This window comes from Onychostruthus taczanowskii, unplaced genomic scaffold (assembly GCF_017590055.1).
Source record: "Onychostruthus taczanowskii isolate IOZ18803 unplaced genomic scaffold, ASM1759005v1 scaffold49, whole genome shotgun sequence".
NCBI classification, from domain to species: domain Eukaryota; kingdom Metazoa; phylum Chordata; class Aves; order Passeriformes; family Passeridae; genus Onychostruthus; species Onychostruthus taczanowskii.
In genome coordinates, this window is record NW_024502458.1 from 470598 (window position 1) to 488181 (window position 17584).

A 17584-nucleotide genomic window follows, 5' to 3' on the forward strand; every position below is an offset into this window, starting at 1 on the left:
GGAGGGAGGGAGGGAGCCAGAATTCTGGCATTCAAGGATAAATTGATTGGTTTTTTTTTTTAGTTAAATTATAGTTCTAGTAACAGTCATGCAGAAAATACCCTCAGCTTCTGAGACTGGTTTGACAAACCACATCAACCACAACTGGGGAAAAAAAGTTATCAGTGAGAAGTAGTTTGGATAGAGATTCTGTCTTTGCTGTAGTTCATGATAATTAAACCAAGGGCCCCAGGTCAGGGCTGTGCCACATCAGCTAAGAGCAGTCTTCTGTAAGGAGGAGGAGGGAAGAGAGACAAAGAGGTCAAAGACAGTCTGTCAGATTCAGGCTGTGGAGGGAAACCACAGAAGGAAGCAAGACACACGAGACTGAGGCAAGCCTTCCATCACATGGGAATGGGTGGGGTGTACCTCATCCTCACTGCAGCATCTCTTCCCTATTTCAAGAGAATAAACAAAAATTCAACACTAAATATATTTCACAAGTTTGCTACTGCAAACAACTCATTGTCCTCTCATTTTCACATAAATATCAATCCTCTGTTAGAGCAGTACACGCAGCCACTTGGAGTCTTTTAAATAGATTGTCTAAGTCTTTCCACAACTGCCTTGTGCTGGAACTGAAGCACTTCAAACAAAAGCTTCCTGAAAAATCCCATGCTTTGCCCCTTTCCAAAGCTTTGGCCTGGTTTAAAAAGAACCTCTTGGGTATCACCACAGAACCTGCAAAATACCCAGAATCACTGCTATCAAAGGATTTATTCACACCACTGAAACCTGAATGTCAAATTGCCACGTGTAGCACAAACATCTTGTTAACCTTTTGCAGCTTCTGAGACCACAGCAAGACCACAGAAATTGTTTACACCAGCACATTTCCATTACCTGCACGCAGTGCAGCTGGGACACTACACGGCCCCAGTACAAGCTAAAAAAAATCTAGCCTTAAAAATGTCATTTTGAACTGGGCCAGGTATCCCTCTCCAATTAGGCAGAACTTAGGTTCTAGTGACTTATTCAAATTAATTGAGTCATGCTCAGTCTAGGCTGTAAAACTGTGGCTTTAGTTTGGGAGCTATCAATACTGGCCCATAGTGTAAAGCATTTTCTTTTTAAATTTACATAGCTGGAGCATACAGCAGTATGAAAAAAAAAACTGGTTTAGAAACACAGTTACATATTATTAAGAATCAACCAAGAATACTTCCATATTCCAGATAAACCAAAGCTCATTCATTCACAATCCCCAGGATTACAAAATAGTGCAAAGTTTAGGAATAAACTTCCTTCCCCCTGCTCAGGCCTACATCCAAGCTCACTGCTGTTTCAAAAACCTGTTAAGAAAACACCAGCTGGACTCAACTCCAGGGGCACGAAGTGAAACATCCATTACCTCCTTTCTGTGAGTTCTTCTCACCCAAGATGCCTTCCTTAATTTTTCATTTCATGTTTAAAGTACACAAATACAAAAAATTGTCAAGAACAGCAGTTTTACTGTTCTATTCAGGAAACACCAAAATTCATCACCTGCAAATGACTGTTTATTGGAAAACATAACTAAGTCATCTAAGACCACAAAAAGAGCAGAATTTTCAAAACACATCTATAGGCACTTCAAGTCCTGATTCAAGTTTACACAAGTCTTTCTTCAAAAATTAGAGAATTCTGCTAAATTTGTCTTAACATGTCCATGCCACATCAACTGTATCACCCAAGCAGCTGCAGAAGTAGCTGTTTTGCAGCAGTTTGGTGGTCTGTCCACAGCTTAGACAAGTCCTGCCTATCAGTACTTAATACTAATTAAGGAACGAAACATCTTTAGAGATGAGACAGCACTCCAGTTTTTACTGACAGGCAAACCAGAGTACAAACTAATTCCGCAGACGATACCCACGCTATGTCTGCCTCTGGTTTTAGGCACTCAATTGAACGTGGTGCCACAGGCCAAGTCACACCCAAAAATAAATTTCAGAGAGGGAAAAGTGATGGGAAATGGCAGAAGAGAGATGGCTTGCCTGAAGTCTTGGAAGAACATTCAGCAAACTGGCACCAGGCCAAAACTGTACAACACTAATGCTCCTGTAGCAGGGCTGCCATACTCAGCCTTGTGTCCAGCTAGAACACATCAGCTGCAAGTTTGCCTGGATTTCGCTGGAGACAGGTAGAAGACACTCCACCAAGTGCCAGCCCACTGATGATTTTTTTTCCCCCCTAGTCTAACCTCTTTGTTAAGATCAAAGAAAATTGCCAATTTCCCAGCTTGCTTTCTTATCCCATGTCAGTTAATAAAGATCCTCCTCTAATCTTTCTCTGTCATTTCCTTCTTGATCAGATGCTCAGTAGTTTCTTGGTTTAAAAAACCCTGCACTTCAGAGCTTCTTCAAAGCACCATCAAGGTTTAGTTTTAATACCACCAGGAAGTGTTATCCCCATTTCAGAGCAGACTGTGGCTGTAAGGTTCGAGGCTGATTCATGGTACAAATGCTAAAGATGTGCTTCAGTGTAAGCCAACGTGGTCTGCTTGGAAAGAAGCACACATGAAGCAATCTGATTTACCTGAACGACCAGGGACTTAATGTCTCCACATCCCAACATGGATGTGCTTCATAACCTGAAGTAGTTCACAGCACTTAGGAGCTGTACCAGGCATCCATGGCTCTGGTCATGCACAGGATTTATTCCGAGGCTGATCACACAGAGGGAAGACAAATGATTTATTAAATGCCAAACTTCCCTAAACTGACCATGCTATTTTAGATTATCTCTACCAGTTCAAGATTCCTTTTTTTCCAGAGGAAACCAGCACAGCTAAAATAATTTCTTGCTGTCCCCAGCAAGCTGTGCAGCTTCTTGAATTGCATCTGAAACTGAAATCTCTTCAAGGACAACTGATAATACTTTGATTCCCCTTCTCCATCCTCCAAACCAAACTAACTGTCCTTTGGGATGAATGGCTGTTGACTTTTTCTTTTGGAAGTACATGTAATCAGTGGGTTTTCTCATTTTAGTCTGGCATATTAAAATGGAAATAGAGTAACTTTAGAAAGTTAAAGAAGTTATTTTAAAAGCTTGTAGTGGTGATGACCAGAGCTGCAGGCAAAACTCCCATCACTCCCTCTGGATCATGCACCAGTTTCAGATTCCAACCAAATCTCAAACACTCCAATTTCCATTGGAAAATTTACAGAACAGGTCTGACAGGTCTCACATGGCAAATCTGTCTCTGTTTACAAACTTCTAAACTCACAAGCCATCTCAAGACTGTGAGGATGAAAATCACCATGGATCATGAACCTTACAGGCCAAAGACACATATTTTGTGATTAATTTGGTGGGATTTTGTGGGCTTTTTTTAGCAACTGACCCTATGCCTTACACAAGGTTAACTGCTATAATCCTAGCAATCCCCACAAATTCAGAAGAGAGCAAGTCTCCACTGTTGCCAGTCCAGCTGTGACATATTCCATTAGTGCTGATGAGAGTACAGCCCTGCAGTCCACAGCAATGCATGCAAAAAATTACAAAAAAAGAAAAAAACTGTTTTAAGGAGCATCAAAACCAAAGATGCCCACAGAAATATTACAAAATTCTATTAAAAACTACACTCAAGGGTTTGGGGGTCATTTTCTAGTAACTTGGCTTGCACTTTATGATTTGTATAGTTCACAATCTAGGAAAGTCTGGGTTTAAATGGTGCACTCCCAATCAGAACTTTTTACAGAGATTACTGTCTGCAACAGCAACACCATATTCCAAGTACACCTCTGCACACTGAACTAGCTGATACCTCAAAGAATCTGGGGCTTTGATTTTTTTATCCTGTAATTTTTTTATTTCTTTTTGAAGTGGTGTGTTTCAAAACATGCACCACTATATGAAGTGCTATAAAGTGAAGTAATCCTACCAAAACATACTGTTTTAGCACTCTAAGGATGGGGGTTGGTTTCTTAGAAGACAAAATTAGAGAGGCAGTAAGACAACATTGTAGCAGTGTCCTTCAAAACAAACTTTACGAACACTGTTTTTACTCTTTCAGTGAATAAGGGCTTAGAATGCAGAATTAAAGCTGTACTGGATGTCTGCATTTTAGCTCCTCTCCTCTTCCCTTCCTCGGCTAGGGAGTCAAAGGGGATGTGAATGGAACAGAAGAGGGAGTAAAACACATTAAGGCAAAACAATTCCAATATTCAAAGTCTCTCCCTCTAATGTACTCCCTTTGCAGAAAGGAAAAACACAGTGATTTCAGCCATGCACAGAAGGCTACAGCTCTGTAAGGTAAACCAGGTCAGCTGCTCACAGACATACTTTTTACCTTTATAGGCTTTTTATGTGGCCCTTTACTGGAAAGAAATTATCAGTTAATTTCTGGTTACAAACATTCTGCGTAAGCAGGGGAGTCCTGAACCCATTCATAGCAGGAAGGAAACAGTTTTATGAGCTGAAATTTACGAGTCCAAGTGACAAGAACAATGAAGAAGCAGGTTACGCCAGTTCTTACGGGTCAGGAACAAACTCTTGAAGGCTGTCCAGTTTCCTACCCAGCAGCCCACTGCCTTTTCTCCTCAGTTAAGAGCAAGAACTGGAAACTTAGAAGGGTTACGGAGTTTAAATCCCTTCTTGGTAATTCAATGTCTTTGTTACTCGTACAGCATGCACAAAAAGGGGAATAACAGCTTCCTTCAAACATCAGTCAAGCTGCCCTTTCTTTGAGAACACTGCTAGAGATAATGTTTGTATTTCCCTTCTTTCTTTAAAACAGCACAAGATTAGCACCTCTGGAGGCTTTTTCTGCAATCCCATGTCCTGTTTTAACCCAGATCACTGCTTAGTCTTCAGCTGGAAATGCCACGTGACAGCACACCCAGAACACAAATCCTGGATGTACACATCCACGTTCAGGATTGGGAAAGAAAAGAACATCAGCATGGGAAAGGAAGCTGTGCAAGGTGTTGGAAGGCAAGTCCAAATCCCAGTGCAGCATTCAGTACAATTGTTCACAGATTGCTGCGGACAGTGCTTTTCTCCAAGGCAGAAGGGAAGGAGACCAAGCTTTTTAAGGCAGTCTCCATTCCAATCTCCTCTTGCCACAGGTCTCTGACAGACCCCTCTGACCTCAGCTTCATTCTTCCCCTCTCCTGCCCCGGGTCAGCTCCAGGGCTTGGTTGCTGCACAGGTCTAAGGGGGCTGTGCAGCATAAAGCATCTTTGGCAGCATTGCTGGCCCTGCTTCATTTTTGTTCTGTTTTTAAAAGTTACTAATAGTTTATTTAAGAGGAGGAGGAAAGAAGAATGTACCCTACATGCCAGGGAAACTTTTTCTTCGGGATTCTCATAGTGGCTCTTTGCCTTAAAAGGGAATCTTTGCTTGGCCTCCGGATGCTCTGCTGTAAACAGTCGGTGCCAAGGCATGGCAGGCATGTTAAGGATGACAAGTGCCATAACATTATTTCATAATGCTGCTTCTCAACAGAAAGCCCAAAACATTCTGTAAGGCCAGACTGAGCTCCAGCTGGTGCTGCTGGAAAAGCAAGGAGAACGTGGGGCACCTGCACCACGCCACGTCTGGTACATCGGGCCTTTCTGTGCCCTTCTGTAGGACTCCCCACCCACGAGCTGGTGAAGGGGCTGGAGCACAAGTCTTACAGGGAGCAGCCGACTGAGCTGGGCTTGTGTGACCAAGAGAAAAGGAGCCTCAGGCTACCTTACCACTCTACAACTACCTGAAAGGAGGTTGCAGCAAGAAATGGTCTCTTCCCAGGTCAAAATGGACAAGACAAAAGGAAATGGCCTCAAGGCTGTGTATTAAAAACATTTCTTCACCAAAGAGTTATCAGGCACTGGAGCAGGCTGCCCAGGGAACTGGTGGAGTCACCATCCCTGGAAGTATTTATGACGTGTGGATATGGTTTAATGGCAGACTCAATGACCCCAAGGGTCTTTTCCAAGCCAAGCAGCTATGATTCTTCTTACCTCCCTGGTACATCACCTCCCAGCACAAGCTGAGTGTTTGCCCACAGTGGTGTGTCAGAGGCTCACTACCTCCCCTGCTGAGACTGCCAGGGTCCCCCACCTTGTCTCCAATGCAGCTCTGGGAAGAACGGCTGCAGAGGCAGGGCCAGGCACGCCACAGCTCAGCTAATGCTACAAAAATGTGCAGAGTGCATTCTTGTGGTAGAACACGCTGCACTGGAGTTCCCTTTCTTCCCTGGGCCTACCTGCCAGAACTCCTCCCCCAGACTGAACAGAGGTTTCCAGCTTCCTGACTGCATAGTCCTTGCCCTCTCCAGGTTCCCCTCCACACACAACGGGGACACCAGGGAAGCCATGTCCAATGGGAAACAAACAGATTATTTTTTTCTAGGAGCCCATGATGTAATTTAAATGAAACAATTCACTAGAAAAAAAGAAAATTACCCAAGCAATATGCAGTTGTTCTTCATTTTGAAATGTTCTCTTTTACCTTGGTGGCAAAAAGCCCTCACATATCCCAATCAGGAGGTACCAGCACAAGGGCTCAGCAAGATTCTTTTTTTCAGCAATTTACTACAATCCAGATTTCTGGTAATTTGTGGAATAGGAAATAAAAAGGACTAATTTTTCCTATTTTCAACATCTCTACATGGAGCCAAATAAGGTCTGTGGTAGCAGAGATTCAGTAGGTCACAGACTAAGTGTTGTAACAATTGATTTACTCAATGCTCAGAACAAACCACACAGCAGAGCACTGAGTCAGAGGTGCCCAAGTCCTGAGCCTGGGAATGACATGGAGTGGTGGCTTTTGTTTTTGTTGTTTTTAAGTCTCCAGCTAGCAAACTGTCTGAAAGGAAGCCAAAACTGAGCAGAAAGAGGGCAAACCCCAAATCCCTGCTTGAGAAGACATCTCACAGTATATTCTCCTGTGCTTGCAATTCCTCCTCCCCTGGAATGGCACTCAGAGCAGACCCTGGTGTGGAGACAGGAGAGGCCAGCCCATGCTGACTCTTTAGGGCATCTCTGCCCAGCCATTCATCAGCTGAAAATGCAGGCTGGAGCTCTGATCTGGGCTTTGTCTTGTTAACACACAGCTCATTTCATTCCTAAGGCAAACACTCCAAACCCATCAGGCCCATACACAATACCAAGATAAGGATGCTCCTGTATCCTTGCTGCCCTTAGAGGAAAAATGCCATTAGTATTCAAGCAACACAAATGCTTCCTGATCATCCTCCACTGGTAAATATACTCCCACACTACAGCCACACAGCAGGGCCAGGATTCATTTCAGCACAGGTATCTGCACATGGGAATGTTTATGTCTCAGCTAGTTCCCCAAGGACCTTTGGAAACCAGAAAAGATAAATAGTTCCTTCTCTAAAACAAAAAATACTGCAGTCCAAGGCAGAGATCTACAGCATACCTTACATTTCTCTAATTAAAACACACGGAGAAAGGAGAAAATTGGCTCTCAACTGAAAGCAGACCAAGGCAGAGCCTGGTTGTTACATGTGCTGCAGTAGAAAGGTCACCCAGAGCCTTGAGAACAAGTGATCTGCACCAAGACATGAAAGCAAATTTTGGAGTGGCTTTTAACACGTTTTTCACTCTGGGGAAGACAAATATAGATCTGTCAGGTTTGTTATTATATTCAGAGCAGTATTTTTTCAGCAGACAATTTGAAACTCTGAAGGCCAGAAACGCTACCTGCAGAGAACAAGGAAAAACAATGTAATGGAAAAAAAAAGTTTTATCTCTCATTTGAAGTTGTTAAACTCTCCAAACTGAAATAAAAATTTAATGTACTGTAATAAAACCACAAAATTTTCTCAATTAACAAATCTATTCCCTGTGTCTCTTCTGATACGTCTACTAATTTAATCAGTGATTTATTATCCTCTAATCTCCTATTGGAACACAGAGTTATTTTGACTTTTACGTCATTATTAAATTCAGGTTTTGGCAGCAACTGCTCCTCCTGGCTACTGTGATGCAGCCCTGTTATCTCCAGATAAGCACATCCAGTACCCTGTGGTGCACCTTTGTGGGGAGGGAGTTCACCACCGGAGCACATAAATCACTGAAGGCACTGGTATGTCCCAACCCTGATGGAGTTTGTAGAGCTGGAACACTGCAAAGCTACCTTTTTATTTCTAAACCAAGCAAATTTGATTTGGAAGCCTCACGGCCTTGTAAATGTGGGATTTCACAACATGGCTTGCACAGAGTTGCTTTTCAGGATGGAACTGTGCTTTAATTGCTGGGAATTATTTCACCATGGCAACCTGGCTTCAGCAGACTTCTTGCTATATAGCCCAAGATATACAAATGCAGACAGCTCGTTCTGTTCAGAGAGTACCAGGGTGCAGACAAATTTGTCTTTGTAAAAAATGGTTTCATTTCCTCACTGCTGTCTTGCCTTGCAAGCTTTCTTTGTCTCACAACCACCAAAAATTATCTGACAATACAGACTAGTTTCATGCACCACTGTAGCCTAAAGAAAACCTGCAAGAGCAAAATCACGGTAGATAAGGTCAAGCTTACCCACATACTGTGTTTTAAAGATGGGTCCATATAGTGTCCTGTACTTGCAATGTGAAATTACAACTATTTAGGCACAAAAGGTGTCTTGCATGAGAAGGACAAGTTAGTTATTTCTGTAGGGAAGAGACTGAAAGTAAGTTCAGCACCTGCCTTCCTGCTACAATTCCAATTGGAAAATGACACCTATAGCACACAGTAGGCAGGAATTAAACAGCTGAAACCTCCACATACACTTTGTCTGCTTTCCATCTAAAAAAATGTGGTTTAATGAGACAGAAATGTGCTAGGGCACACCACAATTGAGAGTGCACACGGAAACACAGGTATCAACACAGCTACTTCAAACATCTCTGCTTTCTCTGCAGGAGCTTCAATGCACAGTATAAACTCAGACGGACAGAATGGGGGGAAAAATAAAAAACCTAACTTGTTTTCACTCTTCATAAGCAATTTTGCATGCCTGCACCTGTTGCCTCACTTTTAAAGCATATGTACTAGCACACACATGTGCATCTTGCTGCATCGAGACACAGCTGGGGGGAATTCAATCACCCACCAGCCACAAGTTATTGAGCAGGTTACGCAAAGAAATACCAATGTGCAAAAGCAGCCCCACCTAAAATTTTCATCCTCTGTATCAAGCTCCACAAACTCATCTCTTACACTTGAAATTAACCACGGCATTTTAATAAGGAAGGATATTTATTCACTAGGAAATATTATGGGTCAAGGTCACTTCTCAATGGCAGAGATCAAAAATTCTTTTCCCCCCTTTTTGTTAATATTTAGGCTTTAATTTAATCCCAAGTCAATTCAGGTAAATCCAATCTCTCCTGGCATGTCTTAGACCAGATCCTGAGAGGAGAAGCAAGGCCTTTCAGTTTTAGTGTGAACTATCTTGTTAAACTTAAAAATTGAAGTCCATAGAAGGCATAAACTGTATGTCTCCTCATAGGGTCAGAAAGTCAGTGGGAAAAGGAATCAAAGCATTATCTTAACTAGGTAACTTTCATTAACAAATGATACGTACAAACTTTCACTAGTGTAACCATGCAGTTAATTTTTAAAGATTTTTGACAGAATGATGCAATGCTCTGTTCAGTTTTGTCAATAGCACACAGCTGTTTCAGAATTTCTTAGAAAACATCACATTGTAGCTTTTCTGTACAACAGAGGAAGGAAAAAATCTATTTAAAACACAAACTATGGATTCATAGGCTGAAGTAAAGAACATTTGAATGACTGATTGAAAAAAAATACTAGGGTGGGTAATAAGTTTAATTACTGGTACAGTTAGATCACTGTTAATTAGCTAGTGGGACAGCAGTGATTCCCAACCTAATTTATTACTTTTCCAAATACAGCACAGGAGACTGAAAAGCAAGTAGAAACACCTTTACAGACAAAACCCATAGATATACCCAAACTTGTAGTGTTACCTCCAAGAAGCTGTTAAAATACACATTCAGTCTTCTGATTAAATGCTGAAAGCACAACCAATAAATTGGTTAAAGAAAACTAGTATTTTCAAAAACAAATACTAAAATTAGATGCACAGTTGTGCACTGATGTTGTTTCATTCCCTTGGCTGCATGAGCAAATGACAAAAGGGATCTTTAACTGTTCATGTGGGATTTGCAACCGATCAGTTCACAGAAGCTGAGACCAACACCTGAGACATTCCTCAAAACCCAGTGTGAAGCCACACTTCTGCCCCAGCTTTTGCATCTCAGAGTCATTCCTTCAAGCAAAAGATGGCTATATGTGGATTTAAAAATGTACTGATTTGAACGATACACTTAGACATGAAAAAACCTTTCTATGCTGCAAAGCAACAGAAAAATAACTATTTCAGTTGAGAGATAATACAGCTTCCCCTCTGTCCCACACAGAATGTGGTCTCACGACCTAAGCTTTATCTTTACCCTGCATAATTCTAAAGAAATTTATCAGTCATATCAAAACTGGGGACTCTGTAAAAGAAGGAATCAGCAAAGCCTCTTTATCAGAATTTTCCCTGTTGTGCTAAATGCATCTTGCTGACAGTCAGCACCTTCCCTGTAAGGCTTTGGTGTTCTGAGCCTGGGATGTGTGCACACATTGGACTGAAGAGCAGATCTGGCTGTCTGGGCGTGAGTGGAGCCAGCAAGGTGCACCTCATGTCATCCCACCTCTCTGTGAAGTTACACAAACCAACAATGAAGAGACCCAAGCTTCCTTCTTTACTAACTCCATGTACTTTGGGTGGTGTGCCAGGACTACTTTTTCCAGACACTAACCTAAGAATTTTAATATTGTGCCACTACCTGCCCTTCTGAGGACAGCTGCACTCACTGCTGATTTGTCTTTTTTTTTTTTTTAATAAAAGGAATCATCAGACATCCACAATGTTCCTTTCACCTGGGGAGCATCTGCTACCACGTGTTCCTGCTGTCTGAGCAAAAGTACTTCTAAACTTATTTCTGTACCAGACACAAAAGAACTTGAAAAATTAACAGAGCAGAATTTTCTAACAAACTCGAGCAACCTGGCTTCAGTGCTAATGGGCTCCATTCACTCAAAGAAGCAGGTTTGTTCTTCAGAAAGCTCGAAGAAAGGGTTAATCCATATATCCAACTCCCCTTCCAGAAACTAGGTGCTGGCAGCTCTTAAAAGAAATGCAACATCTCTCCTCTGACAGCAATTTGCTGAAGTTTTAGTTAAGATTCTTTTGAACCCCACAGCACCAGGGATTAAGAAAAGAATTTTAAAATTCCCCTCAACAAAATAACGTTTTAACAAACTCAATTTTGGTGTAGTCAAAGAGAGATGTACGATAGAGGAACAGAGAGATTTTGCCTCAGCCATCTTAGAAAGAGGACAACTGATAGGAGATCACATTCCTAACACTGCACCTCTTCAAAAGAAATCAAGAATGGCAAAAGAAAAGCTCTTCTACAGAGGACTTTTTTTTTCCTCCTAAAAACCTACCTGGTAAAGGTCTTGGAGTACACAGACAATTGAGATCCCAGAGAACAGCAGACAGAAATTGTGTGAAATAGATAACTTTCCCAAAAACAGCAGCACCAGAAACATGGGCTATTGCAACACAGGAAAAAAAAGAGACAAAGCAGGAACTGTAGTCAACTCCCAGAAGGATGAATGCTGCACACTCATACTTTGCTCATATATAAATGAAATAATCTTCCAGACTGAAACAAGCAGCTTAAATCTGGAACAAATCCTATATGCATACCAAGAAAACAAGATAAAAGAAGGGTGAATAATTTCACAAGTCTGAGGATACAGTCAAACCTATTCTTTGTAAATTGGCCAGGAGGCATCTTCAGTAAAAAAAGAAGCAAGCATACTTTTACCTCTGAACAGGACAAAAATGCTATTAAACCTTGGCCAGGAGCCCTTTCTGTATGAGCTCTGGAGACACCTTCGAGGGCTGTTTCGACATAGAGAATTTTAGCAGTGCTCTCCCTCTGGCTATCGCTTCACAGGATGTGGAACACATAACCTACGTACACCTCCATGCTGTAAATACCTCTGAAGAAAGACACCAAGTTCTTCATTAAGGTAATACACTGTACATGGTTCAGTGACATTCACAAAGGTTTCACAGAGGATTATCCCAAAAAAACAGAGGAGTGCCTGGCGTGCTGGACCCACCTGTGAGGCACAGCATCTTTGCAGAGCACAGCTCCAAGTCCTGAGCTCCAGCAAGAGCCCCAGTCAAGACATGGCTTTGCCTGAGGTATCTGACAGCTTCCTGGGGGACTGAATGTCAAGCAGAGCACTACAAGTTTTGTGTCTACAGCCAGAAGAGACTTTGCTACCTATGTATGCTGGGAACACCCAGCACACACAGGGAGAGCCACCTCTCCAACAGGCACATCCCAGCCAGATGAGTCCACCCAGGCCTGCCTCCTGTCACCAGCTCTGTCCCGAGGACAGGACGCTTGTGTCAAAGAGCAATCTCCACAAGCACATCCATGCTCCCATTCACAAAGAATAGCCACCAGAGTCCCTCCTGCCTGGTCACCCCTTGCCAAAGCACAAGATGTTACTGCCCCGTAGTGTCACCAGTCCTTTCCGAGCAGCTGAGAGTCCCAAAAGGCCATCATTGTATGAGGAATCAGCTCCTGTTACAGAAATATTCAGCAGGACACAGCATGACAACTAGTGATGTCAGTTGCCCTGAACCAAACATTTTGAACTATTTTGGTACAATGGAAAATTGTGGGAGGGAGAAAGAAAAAGAATAGGATAAAAATAGCCACCGTGGCTCTGAAGAGCATTTTGCCTACAAGTCCCTTTCCCTGCATCCTATCCTCCTTCCCTTCTTAGCTAGTGTTAAACAAGGCTCCTTTAATTATGTTCTAATACTGTGAACTGGACTAAATTATTGAAAAATGTTTCTGCCTAAATTAGAATAAAACAGGATTGATTGTTTAAGTATTTGCTTTAGTCCTGCTGATACAAGCATTACTGACAACAGCTGTCTGCAGCCAAGGGAGTCCAGGCAGCAGAGGAGCTTCTCTGCTCCTACCCAACTATGTCCTGGTTCATGAACACAAGACAACCTTGCATGATCATCTGAAAAACAGAATAAAATGTCAAAATCAAACTAGTTTCTTCCTCATCTTGCTATGATTTGAGAAATAGAGAAGGAATCTAATTTTTCAAAAACTTTTGAGTGCTGGCTATAAAAATACATAGCAGCATCCAGAATGCCAACTCAAACTTGCTAATTTATCCAAATGAAACAATCATTATCACCCTATCACTGAAGACAAGTAACTACACTCTTGAAAAGCGCTTACCCAAAAAAGAGTGGGGTTGGTTGTTTTATTTTTAGTTGGTATCCAAATCAATGCCCATACAATTCTGTAAAAAGGGAGGCTCTTATGAGCAAGTGGAGTTTTAACTTATCTATTTCCACACTCATCCAGGACAGTGTGTAGATATAAACCACAATGTAATTTATGAAAAGACATTAGACAGTGACATCACAACTCTGTAGCCTGCATCATTCCTCCTTCCTACCACTGTATCCCTGATTAAAAGTCAACTATCTCAGGGGGACTCAGTTCCACTGGAAACTTAAAAGGAAACACACAGACTAGGAAGATGCACAGGGAACAGCCTCTGAAAATTGCCAGCACAGGACCCAAATTGTCACAGCACTGCAAACACACTCGAGCATCTGCACCAGGACTCAGGCACTGACACAGGCGTTGAACATTTTGTCCTGAACTCAGCAGCGTGTGGCTCTGAAAAATGCTTATGGCTGGCTCTGTTACCCACTGGGAACAAAGAAGAGAGAGATCCCAGGAACCAGAGTATTCCTTCCACTTGTGCTGCTTGAGGCCAGTAAAACACAGACCTCAGCAAGGAAGCTGACAGGAATCCATGGTGCCACAAGAAACTTGGACAATTAATGAAATAATGCTAAGAAATAGAATAATATTCTAAGTTTTGACATGATACTCTTCACCCTTTCTCCTTCCATGTCTCTCAAGAAACCACTAACTCAAAGAAATCAAAATAACAAAAACCAAAAAAATTGCACCCATTTTAGGTTTTTCTTCCTCTCTAATTACGGGCTAAATAATAGCACAATTCATTAGAGAAAAGGGGGAAATATAACATTAACATATTGCAAAAACATACAAAGTGAAATGAAATTAAACAGCCCTAATTAAACACCATGTTAAAGGACTTCTCAGCTATGCTGTGACTAATTTAAAGTGGAGATGACACTTTTCTACTGGTGTCTCAATTTTTTTAATCATTACAAGTGCACAGCCTTGGTCCCATCCCTGAAGTGTTAAACACAGTTTACTAACCAATATGATGAAAGATACAAGCATCTCCAGAGTTCTTCATAGCTGAATCACTAATAATTTAAAAGAGCAATAAACCTAACCGTGGCTTTCATGAAACATTAATTAGAAAGACTGAGAACACATCTGTTGCTTTTGTTACATTTTTTCCCCCTTTCTGGTTCAGCTGTCTTTCCCCCACGCTCTTTGAAACTCTTCTCAGGTTCTCAGGACTGCTCTTCTCATGAAGTCTCTCTGCTTCCTCACAGCTCCCTCCTGGTTTCCTCGGTGTATTGATTCCTCTGGCAGCTGTTACTGCTAACGGTGGCACAGACAGCACCCAGCAGGCAGGAGGAGCTGGACCTACTAATGAGAGCAACTTGCATACTAAAAGCTTCGAGTGTGAGCTGTAACTACTCACACTCAACGTAAACAGCTCAACAAATCTGCTATGCAGGAAATCAAACTGATTAACTATTGCACAAGAACACCGGAGCTTTACAACTCACAAGCAGGAGAGGGACGGAGTGGAGGCAGTTTAGAGTGAACACAGGCATTCTATCCCTTGTCCATCGTGAATTTCTGCAATTCTCTGGCAGGCTGTGGAAGGCTGGGATGAAACTGTGACCATGACAGCTCCCACTTAGGCCTCAGAAAAGGGCCTAAAATGCAGCAGGGGCTGCTCATAACAGGCTGTGCACAAGCAAGATATCCTCTGATCTCATCACCAAGCCACTGGCAACGGCCTGATCAAGAAAAGAAAAATTACTCCATACAGAGTTTAGCATTGTATGGACTGCAGAAAACTCAATCAGGAGTTCCAGGTGGCCAAGCTTAGAAGTGGTATTTGATATGTTTCCTCTGAAAGAGATGGCAAGATAATACAGTAACTTGGCATGCATCTCATTTAACTTCTTATGACTGTATTACCCCGTGAGGTGGTCACTCTAGCACTGCAGGCATTGCACCTCTGCATTCAGACAGAGGACATTTAAGGGCCCTGTTCTTTTCAACTAACAAGGTGGACAAAGCTCAGCTGTGGGTGCCTCTGTTCAGAGAAATCCCATCCCAGCTGTCACCAACAAGCCACCATTTTTGGCCTAAATGAGGTCCCACGTGGCTCCTTCTTCCACCATCCCTGACTGGGCTCACACTTTCTGAAGCACTAATATCCCATTTCTGCAATAAGGAAACTTTGACTGGATGTAGTTTTTACCTGGCTCCTCACCAGTGCCTGTGCTTTCACACTGCCTGAGCTCTTCACAGAATAGGATGAGGTTATATTTTACAGAACAAATCAAGATGATGTAAAATACATAAGGTCAGATAAGGCATCTGAAGCAGATTCAACAGAAGAAATAAGAGAACCAGTATGGCATCTAAATAAAATTTTTCTGATTTCACATTTCTCTCTAACCATGAGCAAAAGGAGATAACCCAGAACAAAAAGACACATTAAAGAACATTTAACTACAAAACAGTAATCACTCCCATCTAGGCAACAGCTCAACAAAATAAAGTTGTGCCATTAATTCATGAGTCCAAAACATTTCATAATGTGTGACAACAATATTTTCCTGCTTTCACAGCAGTTTTGTAGTACACATCGAAAATCAATCTCCGAAGAAAAGCAAAATTATGCACAATTTCTGCACGTACTCCAGTAGGAGGAGAAAGGCTGAGGTTAATGTTCCATTTTTTAAAAAGTGTGCACTGATCAAATTAAAAATATATGTTTCACTTCTAAGTTCAGAGGAACTTACCTATAGTTTAAAATAAACTGCCATAGATGCTTAACAAAAGGATTGGCACTTCTTCCCTACAGAGGCACCCATCTATTTACATCTGGGAGAGCTGCCAACAGAACAGCTACCAAAAACTTCAAAAGGTTCACATCATGAATAGCAAGTCGCTGGCCAAAGGATTTTATGATATGACCAGCTGTGTAACACCATATTGAATTATAGACACGCTGCCCCCCCCAAAAATGCAAAGAAGGGACGTTAAACTTGTTAAAAAGCTGAAAGAGCAACCTCAATTCTTTAAATTAATGTTTTCTATGTGAAAGTATTTTTAACAGGGGAAAAAAATCCAAACAACTGCACTACGGGACTTTTTTAAGAGCAAACCTACGCAGCTGTTCCCACCAAGGCTGCTTCAAGCTCAGCGAACTCCTCTAGCTGAAGTCCCAGCCACAGCTCAGCCGCTTTGTGATCAGATCAGAACATTCTGCTTTAATAAATGGCTCCCTTAAACTTGCTTGGGGAGAGACATGAGTCAACCGAGGAAGAGAGGGATAATGTTTCTGTTGACAAACATTTAACAATTGGCAACAGACAGTAGGAAACGGGGAGGAACGAAAGCTTGCCAAATAAAGTTATGCTGGAGGAACAAGGCTCCTTTTTGGAGCAGCACTGCAACTCTCCACACATTCCAGAAAAACATCTGAATACAACCAAAATAAAAAAGCTGCAGTTGTTGAAGAACGAGGCTCCTAATCCTAATATTTGTGGTGACGTTTTTCCCTACCAGCCAGAACGGGTCAGAACTCCTCCGAATCAAATTACTGCATATCCTTTGCCAAAGAGTCTGGTTTTGGTCTCAGTAGTCATCCACGTCTTAGTGTTCACACAAGCCCTTCTGAGCTGCATGAGCAATTTTTCCCCCTCATCTTACAACATTTCTGTAGAAGACTTGCCAAAGCATATGTAGCATCTTGGTCAGACTCCTTATTCAGGCGAGCCAGGACCTTCACTGTCTGATTACGTCCTGGAAACTCAGTTCTCATGAAAGCGCAAACAAAACCTGACTGCCGTATTAAGGGTGAACAAATGCTCCTCTCCAAGCGCTTATTGCTGTTCCAACTTCCAGCCTCCCCGATGGCTGCACAGGATCCAGAGGGAGCCAAAAGCAGCCTCCCTCCTTCCTCCGGAGGAGCGGGGCTCAGGACCGCCCGTCGCCCCGGCTGGAGTTTTCACTCCAGCTCCCTCCTCCGCCGGGATGCCCCGTGGGCAGCCGCCCTGCCCTGCCCGGCGCCAAGGCCACCGCCGGACCCGTCCTTACCGCAGCACTTTGCCCACCGCCTGCAGGACCATCTTGCAGCTTAATCCGGGCTTGGGACTCTGGGCGAGCACGGGCCGTTCACCGGAGAGGCTGCAGTGATCCCCCACCATGGTACGGCAGTGCGGAGCGGCGATCGCGCCTCGCTCGGCACGGGCTCCCCGCCGCTGTCCCGGCCGCCCGCCCCCGCCGGGCCGG

The 17584-nt window shown here is 42.7% G+C and overlaps 1 protein-coding gene across 4 annotated transcripts in view; it reads right to left on the reverse strand.

Moving 5' to 3' along the window:
- Positions 1–17584, reverse strand: part of MOB2 (MOB kinase activator 2) — a 109576-nt gene that overhangs the window by 12529 nt on the left and 79463 nt on the right. Inside the window, exon 1 of one of the 4 annotated variants that reach the window (XM_041415040.1) lies at positions 17390–17569. The exons of the other annotated variants lie outside the window; for them this stretch is intronic. Within the exon in view, the coding sequence (XP_041270974.1) occupies positions 17390–17499 (110 nt within the window). The 5' untranslated portion in view covers positions 17500–17569. Of the gene's footprint in view, positions 1–17389; positions 17570–17584 lie in introns of those variants that run through there. 4 annotated transcript variants of the gene reach the window in all.